General features: G+C 41.5%; 1 protein-coding gene across 3 annotated transcripts in view; it reads left to right on the top strand.

The window, feature by feature from the left end:
* Window positions 1–802: 802 nt before the first annotated feature.
* The window catches only part of LOC139408664 (G-protein-signaling modulator 1-like), a 36,622-nt gene continuing 19,323 nt past the window's right edge, over window positions 803–18,101 (top strand). Inside the window, exons 1-7 of one of the 3 annotated variants that reach the window (XM_071152842.1) lie at window positions 839–885; window positions 918–1,001; window positions 15,430–15,651; window positions 16,569–16,704; window positions 16,898–17,040; window positions 17,539–17,662; window positions 17,956–18,071. In XM_071152842.1, coding sequence (XP_071008943.1) covers window positions 943–1,001; window positions 15,430–15,651; window positions 16,569–16,704; window positions 16,898–17,040; window positions 17,539–17,662; window positions 17,956–18,071 — 800 coding nt within the window. In that variant the 5' untranslated portion in view covers window positions 839–885; window positions 918–942. Of the gene's footprint in view, window positions 1,002–13,844; window positions 13,994–15,429; window positions 15,652–16,568; window positions 16,705–16,897; window positions 17,041–17,538; window positions 17,663–17,955; window positions 18,072–18,101 lie in introns of those variants that run through there. The other 2 variants (XM_071152841.1, XM_071152840.1) reach the window with 2 other exon arrangements.

Raw genomic sequence — 18,101 nt, 5'->3', positions numbered from 1 at the left:
TTGTTGCGAGTGTAACGAAATTCTTATGCTTCTAGATCCGACAGTGCAGCAGTATATAACAGGCAATATCTAACAATTCCACAACAAAACCTAATACACACAATCTAGTAAAGGAATAATAATATTTAAGTATAAAATATATGGATGAGCAGTGACAGATCGGCTAAGATGCAATAGATAGTGAATGATACAGTATACATTATATACTGTACATATGAGATGAGTAATGCGAGATATGTAAACATTCTTAAAGTGGCATTATTAAAGTGACCAGTGTTCCATTTATTAAAGTGGCCAGTGATATAAAGTCTGTAGGTAGGCAGCCGCCTCTCTGTGCTAGTGGTGGCTGTTTAACAATCAGATGGCCTTGAGATGGCCGTTTTTCAGTCTCTCGGTTCCAGCTTTGATGCATCTGTACTGACCTCGCCTTCTGGATGGGAGCGGGGTGAACAGGCAGTGGCTTGGGTGGTTATTGTCCTTGATGATCTTTTTTGCCTTACTGTGACATCGGGTGTTGTAGGTGTCCTGGAGGGTAGTTTGCCACTGGTGATGCGTTGTGCAGACCCCACCATCCTCTGGAGAGCCTTGCGATTGTGTGTGGTGCAGTTGCCGTAACAGGCGGTGATACAGCCCGGCAGGATGTTTTGTTTTGAACACTGCAAGAGACAGTTGTAATTTACCCTTTAGTCAGCAGCCCTGTTTGTACACACACACACACAAAACTCTGTGATATCAGCAGCGGGGGAGGGGCTTGCCTTATATGGCTTTATTTGCACAATGCCTAACTTCCTCAGAATCTGCCATTGCTGTGCTGAGAGCGAGTGAGGGAGGGAGAGAGGCAGAGAGAGCTGCTAGGAAAGAGGTAGTAGCAGCACAGTGAAAGAGGTCTTGAGCAGCTTGAATAAATATTTGTGAAGGGCTAGCTACTGGAGGACACTGCCCATGGCTCAGTCTGCTAACGGTGTGGACCAGGATCTGGCCAGCAAGAGGCTCCACACGAGGTAGGACCCGAGTTGTAGGGGGGGGGGGGGGGGGGGGGGGGTTGGTGTGGTGTGGGACGCCTGGACGGTTGACAGACCCTGTTAGTGGGGAGGAGGAGAGTGGAAAGACGGGGAGAGATGAGGGAGCAGCAGGGCTGAGAGACAAGGGCTGCCGGCTCTCTGCCTGGCTGCCTGAGGAGGGCAAGACAGGGGAGCTAGCCTAGCCACAGCTCCCTGGAAGTAGGCTCCAGCCAAAGCCTCATTCCTGGCCTTGGTCCTGGATAGCTTAGCCTTTCCTCTCCCCGACTTTGATCTTGATGTTGCTCTGTGGGATCTTAAGTGAATGAGCAGACTGGAAGGGGCCATGAAGAACGTGGGATTCTGAGTGGAGTGTCTCAGCTGAGATTGGGCTCAATATTTGACACACACACGAACAAGCAGAGCACACAGCTGCTCAGTTAAGTCAGTATCTGTGGTAGGTGGATTTGTATATGCAACAGTCTGTCTAGGGGTGTATGAATCTTCCCGTGTCTTTGCACAGCCATGCCTTTCTCTGTCTCCTCTGTCTGTTCCCTTCCTGTGCTCTACTACTGACTGCACTATATCAAATGGTTTCACACTGCTTTAAGGTTAAACATTATGGACAGTTTAATTATAGACTGTATAGAAAGTATGAAAATAATGGTGTGTCAGTTTTATTCTAGATTTAAATGTCCTAAACTAGTAAGGGATACACAAAGTGTGTGTGGATTGTCTGAATCAGCAGTAAGACCATGTTGGATTCATTAGCTTTAAAAAAAATAAAAAAATGTCTGCTGGCAATGTTAATGACTGTTGTGAATGAACATTCACAGGGCCTGCGAGGTCATCACGCTACCCTCTCTCTCAAACACACATACACAGGTTAACCCTGTGTTTTTCGGTCACTTTATTTATATATACTTTATTTTATCCGTGTTTTCCATCTGCAGATGGTCATGCAGTACTATCTGTTGATAAGCAACTGCTTACTAAGGTTAGGTTTGGAATAAGGGTTAGGGTTTAGATGAGGGTTAGGGCTAGTAGATAGTTTGTAGACCGTCTACAGATGGACTTTCCAAATATGTTACACACACACCACAACAGAAAAATGGGTATGTAAATATGCACAACATGTGTTTAGGTTTGTTCCATTTGAATTCAGTTTTTAACTGCAACTCTTTTTGATTTGAACAAAACCTTCTACATATTTGCCCAACCATTCAGGAGACGGAGGTGCTCAAAGTTCACCCATTTTGCATTCACCACCCTACCATGAGACATCGGTCTTCATCACTGGAGAAAATAAACCATTGTTTGATATAATCATTTAAAAGCCATTGTATAATTTCTTGAACAAAAAAAATGTGTCATCATTTTACCTTTGCCGTAAATGATCTAAACACATGTAAACTCCGTTTTTTTCATGTTTGCATATGTTGTGGTTCAGACCCTATTTTACATCATCTCAGCTCTTTGTGTTGTGCCCGTCTTTGGTTGAGACACAGCATGCTCTTGAATACAGGGTGGGTGTCATGTTTTCGCTGATAAATATACTCAAATGGGAATAAAATTGACATTTCAACTTAAATGGTAGCACAAAGATGGTTGGAGGTCCACACATCAGATAATACTGACTTGAAATAGAATATCAGTTGTTTTAAATTATACTGTCAATCTTCCATATGACTCCTATTGAAATATAGATACATGGGAATGTCTATTCTAAGTTGACATTTGAGGACATTAAAAGGTAAAAAAATGACATTGGTATTTAACTTATTTTTAGAGGAAATATTAAATAATGCGACTATCCTGTTTATAAACTTTCAAATGACTCAACCGTTTATCTTTTCCAGTGATGAAGACATGGATGTCTCATGTTAGGGTGTGCGAAATAAGCTTTGAGCACACCTACCGTATCTCCTAAACATTTTGGCATTCAGGTTCATAAAGTAACTTGCTGACCACTTCTTCAATGGGCTAATACAGTATGTTTGGAAAGTTTGGTTCAAATCAAAAGGGTTGTGGTCAAAAAATGATTGAAATGAAAGGGAACAACCCTATATGGTACTCTGTGTGTGTGTGTGTGTGTGCGTCCACGTGTGTGTTTGTGTCGTGAGTAAAGGGGAAAAAAACACAGATTAGTCAACAGCAGGGCATTGTCTGGGGCAATTTTTTAATCACAAGCTAAATAAAGTCTCTTTCATCTGTCTGTGTTTGATACACAACAATCCATTCATGGCTTTGTGGGCAGTGCAGACAACAATGCTGGAGTATGGAGAGGTTCAGCTCTGAAGAGGTGCTTCAGACCCTCTCTGTTTCCTAACCCAGTAGATGACTATCCATTAGTCCCAGAGCTAATGTCGGTGTTCCTGTACTGAGCTGAAAGTGTCTGGAACTCCATCTGTCCGTGACCAATAGGTTTTCCTCTGTCAAAATAGTCAATGACAAGTTATTCCATGATCTATTGCATTCAATTGATGTAGCTAGACTATAAGAGCAATAAAGAAAAGGATTCAGTAAACCTCTATGACATTGTAATATGAAGGCCTCATCATGACCTGAAGTTGCACACCCTGTTTGTGGTTGTGTGTTCATGCTTCTTGGAGAGATGAACACAGTGTATCAGGAATAACCTGCTCACATGCATACTGAGATCTTTTGAGGTCCTTAAAATGGCATAAACCAAACCTTTCTCCTCAAGCAAAGTGCGCCATCGCTGTTAAATCAGTCTATTTTAAGAGACATTGAATGTGGTATTAATATACATTTTTTTGGTTACATTCCTTCAAACTTTCTCCCAATTCCACAGACAGTAAAATATGTTGACACCATCTATTATAGTGTGAGTGTCTAGGAGAAAGAGAAAGATAGAGAAGGAAAACAGAGAGGAGAGAAGGAGGGGAAGACAGGGATCAGCCAAAACTGAAAGGGACACTTACTGAGGAGAAAAAACATTCCTGGAGAGTTTCTTTGGTTTCCCCTGACAACCAGCCTTGCCTCGCTGTAATTATGGTCGGATTAGTACTCTGAGCACAGCGCTCCTGAGCCAAACAAGGACGCAGCCAAGAGAACAGTATCATAGCACCCAGAATCATAGTACCCAGAATCATATACACATTCAGCCAAGCATCACGACACATACTTTGGCCTTGCCAAATGTAACAGGACAGATCTGAACTGTGTCACCTTGACACTCATGCCCACAATCGGATTTGATTAACGTGGGTGGTTATAGAGCTATTTAAACTGAAACTGAAGGCAAACAACTGTCTTCAGGTCTCAGACCGAGCCCCGATCAATATAGTAGTAACCTTTATCAGAACCAGAGGAAACTCACCAAAGTCCAATAATTGCTGGGCTTGTCATTATGGTGGATGGGAGAAACTGGAGAATTGGAAAGCTTGGTCAGAAAGCCACAAGTCTGTGGTACAGATCTATATGTTTATCGAATAAAACGAGACGCATTACTATTACATTGACATTGATATCAGTTTGTGCCAAATATCAAGGCAGAGAATGTTAGTCTGATTTTATTAGTGGTGTATTTCCTGGTATAAATTACATATTAGCTTTGAAATCAGAGATCTTGGTGGATGGGCATTCCACCACAAGTCATCAAATGTTTTACCATTTGGGACTGATCTCTCACTTTTTCACCCTAAACTGAGTACAGACTCATTTGCAGAGTTGGGGAGTAACAGATTACATAGTATATTGTAATCAGGTTACAGATATTTTTGAAAAAGTAGATTATTATTTATTGGATTACTTTTCAATTCAGAAAGGATGTTTCAAAAAAAATATTTACAAATTATTGTTCTCTCAATAACATTCAATTCAGCATTGAAGTTTAGTTTGTTCCACCTGAGCGAGTCTGATCACAAGTCAGAGACCACTGATGACACATTAAATACATTTGATGGATCACTTGTCTTCTAATGCCTCTAAGGGGAAAGTAATCAAAGTAACTGAAAGTAATCAGATTACTATAATGAATGTGTGTAATCCAAAAGTTATGTTACTGATTCAGGGCCGGCGTTATGGGCAGGCTTTAGGGGGCCTGGTCCACCCTACCATACCTCCTTGCCTGTCCAAATAAAATATGATTTAATTATTTGACCGAGATGGCTCCGTGACAAAGACGCATCAATCTCAGGTAAAGCTTCCGAGCGAGCAAAACAGCGCCCCTATGTCTCAGTATGTGTAACCCATGTACAGTATCTGATGCTGTCTGAACAAAAACAGTATGACATGTCATACTCTTTTTGGCCAGACGGCATCAGATATATGGGCTATATGTAGAGGGGTACTGTTTCGCTTGAGTATAATTTAAATTGTTGGGACAAAAAGAAGTGGAGGGGTGTGTTGTGAAGAAATAGGCCATCGCTCACCAGAATGCATACGCTCAGCTCTCCTGTCTCTCGCCAGTTCTTGCGCATTCATCGTGTGAATTGTTTGCCCTTTAATTTTTTGTTTTGGGGGGGGGGGGCTTGACCAATACGTGGGGGTGCTAAGAAAATAGTTGATTTTCATGACTTCAGAGTTAAGGAAGTTTTCATTTTTCAATAAAAGCAGATATGGCGCACAGCACATTCAATATAAATGTAGTTTAATTGAATTTGGCCAAAGAATATTCAACAAAATAGCTATAAGCCTAACACAAGTGACCACAAGGCAATGACAAAACATTTCTTTCACGTGCAAAGGTCTTTCAGCAATAACTTTCTTACATTTTTTGAAGTTAATTTCACCTTTATTTAACCAGGTAGGCCAGTTGAGAACAACTTCTCATTTACAACTGCGACATGGCCAAGATAAAGCAAAGCAGTGCGACACAAACACAGTTACACATGGAATAACCAACCATAGAGTCAATATCACAATAGAAAAAGTCTTATATACAGTGTGCTAATGAGGTAAGATAAGGGAGGTAAGGCAATACATAGGCCATAGTGGCAAAATAATTACAATTTAGCAATTAAAACACTGGAGTGATAGATGTGCAGAAAATTAATATGCAAGTAGAGATACTGGGGTGCAAAGTAGCAAAATAAATAAATAACAGTATGGGGATGAGGTAGTTGGATGGGCTATGTACAGGTGCAGTGGTCTGTGAGCTGTTCTGACAGCTGATGCTTAAGGTTAGTAAGGGAGATTTTAGTCTCCAGCTTCAGTGATTTTTGCAATTCGTTCCAGTCATTGGCAGCAGAGAACTGGAAGGAAAGGCGGCCAAAGGAAGAATTGGCTTTGGGGGTGACCAGTGAAATATACCTGCTGGAGCGCGTGCTACGGGTGGGTGCATCATGAATGGTTGTGTTCATGCCACATTAAAAGGTAATACATTTTTACAGTTAAATTACATGTCTTCAATATAAAACCCATTTTAAAAAATGTGTGCAGGTGCACATGGAAAAAATAAAACTTTAAAAAATCAAATGCCCTTCAATCTGATTTGTTCTGGTGCCGGCCCTGTATTGATTACAATTTGACAGGTAACTAGTAACTGTAATGGATTACATTTAGAAAGTAACCTACCCAACCATGCTAATGTCTTCACTCAGTCAAATTCAACCAAAACCTTTTCTTCTCTCAGACAGAAACATTTAAGTTCACCCATTCGTCTGATAAGTGTGACCGACCAATGACACAGCCACCTCTGATGAACTCCCAAAACTCACTTCCTGTAAACTGACCAACGATGACGTGTAACCCGGGGGCTGCCATGATGAGTGTTGAGCTAGCATGCCGTCTCCCTCAGACCACAGGTGGGTTATTATGGGATGCTGGTCTCCAAACAGACCAAGTTGAACAGTAATCAGAGGAGAGCATGGCAGACTTTACCACACAGACACATTCTTAGAACAGCCACAGGGAAAATACAGTATGGGAGCCAGGTCTAAAAACCCTCCAATACATGACAATAATGTAAGATTTATGTCAGTGCATTTATCTTGTTTTTTTTTACTACCTTCTTCTGTCTGCCGGGTCAATGTTACTCACACATCTTCAGTTAGAACTTTGTCTGTCACTTGTTCAACTCAACTGTCCCCAATGACCCTCTTGCCTCCTTTCCAAGGGAAAGGTCATGTAAAAATAACCCTTATTACGCAATCAGAACAACGACATCTTCCATTTTGTATTGGCACTATAATGCTTGACTACTGCTGGGGTCTTGAGTTCAGGCCACACAGATGAAGCTTGTGCCCGTTTTTAATTGGAAATACATACTTTCCCAATATAACTTCCCTTCAGAGAAGAGAAAGCGCACTCTACGTATGTCTTTAAAAGTTCACAGCCAACATCTGGGAGCTTTATGCAAGAAACATGATCCAAGTATCCATATCGTTTCTGGGAAAGAGGAAATTGTTTGACCCTCGTTTGAATTTATAACTGTACTTTTAAGACTAAACAAAGTATCTGTGGTCACACACACCACATTTTTATGCGACTACTTTGTGGCTCAGCGGCATGAGGGTGTTTTATGACATGCTGTGTAATTATTGTTTGTCTAGAAGGATTCCACATTCAGTGGTGTAAGCTTATTAAAGACCTCGCCCTCTCGCTCATTGTAATTTCCTCATTGTCCTCAACTATAAAGTAATTAATGAAAACATCCAAGGTAAAAAGAAAACATCAAGAAGCATTTCAAATAATAGCTTCAATAACAAATATCCATTTTCCAGACTAAACCATAATTCCACTCCACATTTTTGCACACAGATTCCCAAATCTTCAATAAAACCACCACAGCCTTTTCTACTGGGATATTATGGAGACTTAGTGTTACTATGCAAAGACCAACTGTCACGGAAGGAAAATGTATTATTCCTTTTAGAGTACTATCCATCTTTGGCCCAGAGTAACCATGGCTCCCTTTTTGATTCCACTCTTTAGAGGTTTATCCTGGCTTCAAATCGGGCCGCGTCCAGTAGCCAAACTTTGTGGAACGTTGCAGATAGAAATGCATGAATAGAGCCGACGGGATTCCTTATTCTACATGTCAGAGAGGCATATTTGTGATACATAGCATATTTCTCTGAATTTAACATAACGTTACGTCCTGCTGAATGTGCCCCTGGCTCCTTCAGTAACCTCACAGTCTGAATGATAATTCGGATATCATATGCTTGGGTAAATATTCAAATAAACATTGCCTGTGTTAAATTAGCATATTTGTATTAGCTCCCGCTGAACACTCCTAACTCACTGATGATTTGTTTTTCCCCCTCAATTAATTAAGTACAGGCCACACAGCAAAGCGCAAACAACGATATAACTACCAATTTAGGGTTTAAACCCCCCTAAGGTCGATGTCCGCGCCCCTGTGGAAATTATATTAGCATAATATAAATAAAATCCCTATAAAAATATGTCCGTTTAAGCTACAGGTATACAGTTTATTTTGCATTGGTTGTGTCTCAATCCACCGCATCCGCCTGTCGCACTTCCACATCTGCGGTGAAATGTGACAGAGCTAGACCAGTGTTCGTCTGACAATGAGACGTCCTGAAAAATAAATAAATAAATAAAATAAATAAATTCGCTCCTCACGAAATCGTCTGTAGTGTCCGGAGGGTTTGGCCTACAAACTATTATGACCTCTCGATTGAAAGATGAGACCAGTGGTGGGAAAGTACAGAATTGTCATACTTTAGTAAAAGTAAAGATCCATTAATAGAACATTACTCAAGTAAAAAAGTTACTCACCCAGTAAAATACTACTTGAGTAAAAGTCTAAAAGTATTTGGCTTTAAATATACTTATGTATCAAAGTAAAAATAATTGTATGTTCCTTATATTAAGGAAACTAGACAGCACAATTTTATTTTATTTATTTACGGATAGCCAGGGGCACACTCCAACACTCAGACATAATTTACAAACAAGGCATGTCTTTAGTGAGTCTGCCAGATCAAAGTCAGTAGGGATGACCAGGGATGTTCTTTTGATAAGTGTGTGAATTGGATCGTTTTCCTGTCCTGCTAAGCATTCGAAATTTAACGAATACTTTTGGGTGTCAGAGGAAATGTATGGAGTAAAAAGTACAGTAATGTAGGGGAGTAAAAGTAAAAGTTCTCAAATATAAATAGTAAAGAACAGATAACCCATAAAAACAACTTAAGTAGAACTATAAAGTATTTTTACTTAAGTACTTTATGCCACTGGATGGGACTCTCACGATGATGTTCTCCGTTTTGCTCTATAACCCATACAAACATCTTGGGACTCGTCTGAAGTCGGTACAGCCGATCTGCCAACTTCTGTCTGTAGCATTCGAACAGTTTGGGATACACAATAATATGGGCTACACACCCCTCTGTGCAAAGGTGAGACTCACGAGCACGTACACGTCAATTGTTTTGCTCTAGGATGCCCACAGGCCTCACACAATATCTGAAGGTCGCATGGTACCAGTTCAAAAATTAATGGAAGTACTGTATACACTGCATGGGGAAAGTATTCAGATGCCTTGACCTTTCCCACATTTTGTTGTGTTACAGCCTTATTCTAAAATGTATTACATCTTTATTTCCCCCTCATCAATTTACACACAATACCCAATAATGACAGAGCAAAAACTGTTTTTTTAGAAATTTCTGCGCTCTGACAGAGCTCTAGAGTTCCTCTGTGGAGATGGGAGAACCTTCCATAAGGACAACCATCTCGATGGAGTGCTGCAGAGTGACAATGGTAGAGTGACAATGCAGGAGGGGCTTCAGGACAAGTCTCCTTGAGTGGCCCAGCCAGAGCCCGGTCTTGAACCCAATAGAACATCTCGAGAGACCTGAAAATAGCTGTGAAGCAACGCTCCCCATCCAACCGGACAGAGCATGAGATCATCTGCAGAGAAGAATGTGACTAACTCCCCAATACAGGTGTGCCAAACTTGTAGCGTCATACCAAAGAAAACTTGAGGCTGTAATCACTGCCAAAAGGTGCTACAACAAAGTACTGAGTAAAGGGTCTGAAAACTTATGTAAAATGTGATTTCAATTAATAAATGAGTTAAAACGTTTTTTTTCTTTTTTTCTTATGTCATTATGGTTTGTGTATAGACTGAGAGGGGAAAACAATTTAATCAATTTTAGAAAAAGGCTGTAACGTAAAAAAAAAAATGGAAAAAGTCGAGGGGTCTGAATACTTTCCGAAGGCAGTTGAAGTCAGAAGTTTACATACTTAGGTTGGAGTCATTAAAAAAAAAACTCATTTTCAACCACTCCACAAACTTTTCTTAACAAACTATAGTTTTGGCAAGTCGGTTAGGACATGTCAAGCTGTAGAACCTTCTGATAGGCTAATTGACATCATTTGAGTCAATTGGAAGTGTACCTGTGGATGTATTTCAAGGCCTACCTTCAAACTCAGTGCCTCTTTGCTTGACATCATGGGGAAATCAAAAGAAATCAGCCAAATTATAGAACTCCACAAGTCTGGTTCATCCTTGGGAGCAATTTCCAAAGGCCTGAAGGAACCACGTTCATCTGTACAAACAATAATATGCAAGTATGAACACCATGGGAACACGCAGCCGTCATACCGCTCAGGTAGGAGAGGCATTCTCTCTCCTAGAAATGAAAGTACTTTGATGCGAAAAGTGCAAATCAATCCCAGAACAACAGCAAATGACCTTGTGAAGATGCTGGAGGAAACAGGTACAAAAGTATCTATATCCACAGTAAAACGAGTCCTATAATCGACATAACCTGAAAGGCCACTCAGCAAGGAAGAAGCCACTGCTCCAAAACCGCCATAAAAAAGCCAGACTACGGTTTGCGCTGCACATGGGGACAAAGATTGTATTTTTTGGAGAAATGTCCTCTGGTCTGATGAAACACATATAGAACTGTTTGGCTATAATGACCATTGTTATGCTTGGAGGAAAAGAAGGGATGCTTGCAAGCTGAAGAACACCATCCCAACCGTGAAGCATGGGGGTGGCAGCATCATGTTGTGGGGGTGCTTTGCTGCAGGAGGGACTGGTGCACTTCACAAGATAGATGGATCCATGAGGGAGGAAAATTATGTGGATATATTGAAGCAACATCTCAAGACATCAGTCAGGAAGTTAAAGCTTGGTCACAAATGGGTTATCCAAATGGACAATGACCCCAAGCATGCTTCCAAAGTTGTGGCAAAATGTCTTAAGGACAACAAAGTCAAGGTATTGGAGGGGCCATTACAAAGCCTTGACCTCAATCCTATAGAAAATTTGTGGGCAGAACTGAAAAAGCGTGTGCGAGCAAGGAGACCTGACTCAGTTACATCACCTCTGTCAGGAGGAATGGGCCACAATTCACCCAACTTATTGTAGGAAGCTTGTGGAAGGCTACCCAAAACATTTGAACCCAAGTTAAACAATTTCAAGGCAATGCTACCAAATACTAATTGAATGTATGCGTGTAAATTTCTGACCCACTGGGAATGAGATGAAATGTTGTGCACGTGAGTGAGGACCCAAAAGCGGTTTAACAAAAACAGAGTCCTTTAATGTCAAAACACAGGGAAGACATAGATCCTCTTCAGATGTATATAATGGCAAAATAGACAACCCGCAGAGAGGGCGATAAATGAATCATAAAGTCCTTCTGATATTTACAGAAGAGTCCCCCTTCTAGCAGCAGAGGAGAATAGCTGGGTAGAGTCCCCTTCTTAGCAGCAGAGGAGAATAGCTGGGTTAGCGTCGACAGACTGCTGGTCTCTCTGGGTAGGCGCGGGTCGTAGAGGACAGAGGTGCCTGATCACACGTAGCATCAGATGAACAGACAGATTCCGACAGGACGGGACAAGGGTGAAGCAAACGAGACGATAGTTTGGTTCTGGCATGAGAAACTCAAACGAGAATCTGACAAAGACAGAAGCAGGAACAGAGAGAGAAATAGAGACCTAATCAGAGGGAAAAAAGGAACAGGTGGGAAAAGGGTGAACGAGGTAGTTTAGAGAAGATGAGGAACAGCTGGGAGAAGGAGAGGAAGAGAAGGTAACCTAATACGACCAGCAGAGGGAGACGAAGTGAAGAGAAAGAACAGGAACAAGACATAATATGACAATACATGACATGAAAGAAATAAAAGCTGAAATAAATCATTCTCTACTATTATTCAGACATTTCACATTACTAAAATAAAGTGGTGACCTAAGACAGGGAATTTTTACTAGAATTAAATGTCAGGAATTGTGAAAAACTGAGTTTAAATGTATTTGGCTAAGGTTTATGTAAAATTCCGACTTCAACTGTACATACGAAATATCACGTCACACATTTGCATATATATGTACATTAACACCTCCCCCATAGATATTCCTGTATTTTCTATAGATGTTATATCCGTGTATTCCTACTGCTGTATCATCAAATGTACTGTATAAGTGAGTATCAGAAATGGCTAATCTATTCATTTGATCTAAGATTAGCAAATTACTCATCTCATCAATTTTGTTTCTGAGGCTACATATAATTTATATGAGCTAACTTCAACTCTTTCCTGGGTAGCTTATTGAAAACTTAATTCATAATGTTAGTTTGTTTCTCAACAGTAATATTTCTAATTCTGATAATAACAATGAAGGAATTAATGGATTTTTGAGCAGATTATGTTCAGCAGTTGCCTTATCTGGTTTGGCCCGGCTGCAGCAGGCACTGCAGATATCAATCTAATGCAAAGGTTTAGTAAATCTGTCCCTCCGGGGGCTAAAGGATCCATCTAAGCCAAAAACCTCTTAGCCTTCTTACCCTACACTAGTCCAACCCAGTAACCATTGGAAACTGTCTCAAAGACCAACAGCCAATGTGTCCTATTTTCCCTTCCTGAGGCCCGTGCTTCGCTCAAATGAGAACTGATGATATAAAACTCAGGCTCTTTAATCTATACATCAAAAGCACCCTGATTCAAGAAATAGACCAGCCAAAAATATAATGCCAAATATTCCATATTTAATGGAATCAAAATCAATTGTGTACTCACTGCAATTTGTCTTCGATTTGTAAACCTGCGTATTTGTATCGCTCACTCGTTTAATTTCTCTCTTCCTTCCTTTCTCTCTATTTTCTCTCTCGCTCTCTCTCACACCGGGGCACCAGTCCTGCTGAGAGACGCTTGTGTCACACTGTCGTCACCAGCAGTCACCCAGGATCCTCGCTCCAAGATACTTCCCCTTCTCTCAGCTTGGCTCAGCGGGATCGACTACAGTACTCAGTGCTGGTTGAGAGAAGGACCACGCAATACTACTTAGGGAGGACAACACTATACAGTCATTTACCGACTCACCTGTTAACCTGCCTCATAGTGCTTCTGTGGAATTGGGGAGTTTTACATTTGTGGATATCCATTGAAGACATCTGCAGTGTTGGAAGGACTAACTTTGTTGATTTGTTAGAAGTTTGTGTTCTAATCTCAAGGGGTTTTGGGGATTCTTATCATTGTCCCGAATAGCTTCAGACATTCATCGTTGGTACTTTGGGCAGCATTTGAGGACACCTGAGGAACAGGCTTTAAAGTGTGCATAGTATCTCCAATGGGATTCTGTCCAAATGGTTTGGATGCACTGTTGTCAACGTTGGCATATTCAACTATGGAGTAATTAATCAAATCGGACATCTGCTTTCATATAGACTTATCAGGGTAATACAAAGCCCGAAATCCAAACCCGGCTGTGTGTATGTGTATCCTGGTGGCAGCATAGTATTGCTATGTTTTTCTCCTGGATTCTCTAGCAGAACACTTGAGTGTATTACATTAGCATACATTCAATTTTGCATTCAAGTTCACCTCCACCCTAAAGTTCCACCTCATGCCACACATCCCTGCAGCTGAGGAGTGCCTTTAGCTGACCTGGTATCCCATGTCATCTAACTCTTGCCATCTCACTGGGGCCCAGAGTGCGGTGTGTAGGCTGGTCCACCGGGGCTTCAGGCCCCGGGCCCTGCTGAGGCCCATAAGGCTGGAGCTGGGGGTGTACGTCGAGAAGACCCGCACCAAACAGAAACACAGGTACTGGTTGAAGTTCTGCCAACAGTAGGCTCAGATGTAGCACTTTATTTTACTGTACTATTAAGGCATTTGTTCAACATATAGCCTAGATGCTGACTGCAAGGGTATTGGTTGGCTGCATATTTCAAGTAATTCCATTTCCAACCTATTTGGGACAAATTAGTGTCAGGTGCTGCATGAGTCATAAGTCTTACTGTATTTAAGATTTTATGTTGTTGTTGTCAACCCCTTGGAAATTGGCATAAAGGAGTAATTGTTGTGTAATATTAAGTAATTTCTAAGTAAATACCAGGGAAGTAGTGTACCGTAAAATAATGTGCTACTAATCATATATATACATATGGATTATGGGGCTGATCTACACTGAACTCTACACTGAGCTTGCTGAAGAACAAGTGGCATTATCTTTTGCGCTTCAAACGATAACATAACCAAATCCACATTGGCTGGTTACTTTCATCGTATCAATGGTTCTCAGATGACTGTGGGGAAGGTCTTAGAATGGTCTCAAGAATGAGGCTAGCTGATATTACAAATATTTTGGACAGTTTTGAGTGACAGAAACTGTTGTGAAGTCCAGAAAGAGGTTAGGCATGCATGGTATTATGTAACCATGGTAACTAAGGCATTCTGGAGGGCGAGAGGGACCTGGCTCTACAGCAGTTATTTCTGGCATATGAGCCCTATATTCTCTTCAGATTTATAATGAACAGTTATTTTATTGACTAAACCCAGAGACTTGATAATTGTACTCTTGGGCTATACGTTGGAGGCCCTACAGTATACTGAAAAATATATTTAGCTTGGACAACACTGACAAAAATACAGTGCTTGAGGGGGCAAGGAGATGCTCCACAGAGCATGTTCATTGGGCTTGAGGATTTGTGTGTAGTCATATGAATTCTTTCTCCTTCCTTATTGTCAGTGTAGAGATGTGTTTTCCCATTTTTTCCACTGTCTCCAAATGCAGCATTTAAGACCTGCAGCGCATCAACACTAGCCTGGTTAAACCAGACTGAACTAGAGTGTGTGGGCTGGACAGCTCTGGGAGGATGAGACACTGATTCTCAATGCAGGGAAGAAAAGAAGTCTCAGTTATCTTCACTATATAAACTGGACTTTTAAACAGTAGTGTTATGGAGAGATTGAGATTAGATCAAGGAGCTGAAAAGACTACATCTCCAAGGTGCTTATGTCAAGGCAAGTGTTTCTTCTGACACTGTTGCTGTGGTAACCACACAGTGATATTGATTCAGACACTGTTGCCATGGAGACATTTAGGAATAAACTTTTCATTGTTAATGACAGTTTTCGGACACCATTGCCATGGTACCTCCATAGACGCACTGTTTCGCACCCTGATGCTGTAATATTGACATTCTCTTTTTCTCTGTCCCTGTGTGTGTGTCCGTGTGTGTGTGTCCGTGTGTGTTCAGGATGGAGGCCTCATGTCTGGAGTTGGCCCTGGAGGGAGAGAGGCTGTGTAAGGCAGGAGACTTTAAAGGGGGGACAGCGTTTTTCGAGGCAGCTGTGCAGGTGGGAACAGAAGACCTGAAGACCCTCAGTGCCATCTACAGCCAACTGGGCAACGCCTACTTTTACCTGAAGGAATACGGCAAGGCCCTGGAGTACCACAGACATGACCTCACTCTGGCCAGGTGAGGCCATGGAATACCAGACCATATCATGTCTGATTATGGATTCAAATTGTAGTTAAAGTATTTCAACCTATGGTATGAATGTGTTTTATACAGTGCAATGGATGTATATGTCATTTAGACTAAAGTCATTCATAAAGCACAAGAGAGTATGTAAACAGTTATCCTTAGCTATGGGTTGCATACTATACAGAGTAGGGCTGGGAATTTCCAGGGACCTCACAACATATCACGATACTTTGGTGCTGATATGTATTCCGATTCTCACAATTCTATACGCATTGTGATTCGATAATTAGATTTAATTGCAATTCAACGTTTCAAACATATTGCTTACCATATGTCTGCTGCAGAGGGACAAGAGAAAGCCATGAGAAAACAAGTTTTGATCCGTCACAGAAATAAAAAAAGTGCTGAAAACAAATTGGCTCCCTACTTAAAAAAGAGAACAAAACATAATGTCACAAATAATATTCCGATAATGAACTGTATCGACCCCCCCCCCCCCATTACTTGTATGCCTGATGCCCTCCTAGAAGAAAGATGCAGGTTTTGATAGTGTTCATTTTGATGAGACCCCCTTGGTATTTAGCTCTGATGACTAAGTCAGTCTCCTGTGGAGAGTTGTGCAGTTGGTAGCCTGGCGACTACAAACCCAGAGGGCTGGTGCTGAGTTACAGTACCTTACAATAACAGCAGGACAACTGGAACCCTGTCCTAAGAAGGTAGGGACCACTTAAACAGTTGGATTTGATGACCTAAGCGCTAAGTCTAAGCAGTAGCATGTGTGTTATTGTATTGACAATGAGCAATGGATTTGGCAAGACATCACAAACAGATCTGGGACTCAGGCTATGTACGCAGTGATTATTACTTCAAAACCATGACTGATAATGAGATACGGTCTCTATTTACAGGACAATAGGGGACAGGATAGGGGAGGGAAAAGCCAGCGGTAACCTTGGAAACACACTGAAGGTTTTGGGGCGCTTCGACGAGGCAACGGTGTGCTGTCAAAGACACCTGGACATCTCTCAAGAGCAGGGGGACAAGGTAGCACACACACACACCACCACATTGGATTGGAGGATTGCAACTGTTAAGTACCATTTATCAGATTTTGGGGAACGGGGCATTGTATTGAAAATACATTTCAGTGTGGTCCATGCTATTTCAGTTGAAAAATACCCTAATACCCTCTTCCAATGTCTCTATTTGCCTTTTTTTCCCCTTTGCGTCTGACCAGGTGGGAGAGGCCAGGGCTCTGTATAATATAGGGAATGTGTTCCATGCCAAAGGAAAGCAGCAGCTATGGGGCTGTACCCAGGACCCTGGGGACCTCCCACCAGTCGTCAGAGATACACTGCAAAGGGCTACTAGCTTCTATGAGTGAGTGTTAAGCTGTATACACATGCTTGTACATGTGCACATGAACACCTACGTAGTCTACATGCAAGAACACAAGCAGGCACGCACCCATGCATGCACACAGCACAGACACCATGCATATGATTGAAATATCCCACTGGGCTATTAGCTCCTTCAAAATCTCTGCAGGCAATGAACACTACCTGAATCAGTCTGTGGAGGAGTGGGATAAAAGTGAATTGCCTTTACAGTTAAGTCAAAACTGTAGTACACAATCCCCTGTGGACACACTGAGAGGCTTGCTCAGGCCTTCGGTTTTGTATGACAACACACTGACAAGCCAGTTTCCTACATCAAAGCTTTCATAACTACTGAAGTACTGTACTGTTTACTTTGTGCAACCACAGCATAAAAAATATTATTTTTAGTTCAAGACAACAAAAATTAGACTTTTGTATAATTTGTGTAAAACACAATTGGTACACAATACTTTAACTCAAGTCCTCCTCTCTCCTACAGGATGAATCTGTGTCTGGTCAAAGAGCTGGGCGACCGAGCTGCTCAGGGCAGGGCCTTTGGTAACCTAGGCAACACCCACTACTTGCTGGGAAATTTTGTGGAGGCCATCAAATTCCACAGACAGGTGATATACATATCTCTGGGACAGTAGTAAAGAGACACACTATTGTGTGTGTGACATACTGTAACATAATTAATGGTAAGAAAAGGTCTTCTCACGCTCAACCATTTTGCACCTGGATGAAAACACATCAACTTGCCTGTTTGAATGAGCTCAATGTAAAGTGTATGACGTACTTACAAGACGTAAAAGTATCAGTTTTGCAACGCTATTGTTCCATCAATGGGGTAAAGACTGGTCAAAGTGAGCAATACACACATACATTCAAGAAAATGTATCAACTTTCTTTTGTTCAGAGGCTGTCCATCGCCAAGGAGTTTGGTGACAAAGCAGCTGAACGTAGAGCCTATAGTAACCTAGGCAACGCTCTGATTTTCCTGGGACAGTTCAACACTGCCACGGAGTACTACAGGTAAACAAAGACTACACGCTGACACCTAGT

The sequence above is a fragment of the Oncorhynchus clarkii genome, chromosome 5 (assembly GCF_045791955.1).
Source record: "Oncorhynchus clarkii lewisi isolate Uvic-CL-2024 chromosome 5, UVic_Ocla_1.0, whole genome shotgun sequence".
In the NCBI taxonomy this organism is placed as follows: Eukaryota; Metazoa; Chordata; class Actinopteri; order Salmoniformes; family Salmonidae; genus Oncorhynchus; species Oncorhynchus clarkii.
This window is presented reverse-complemented; position numbering and strand designations above follow the sequence as displayed.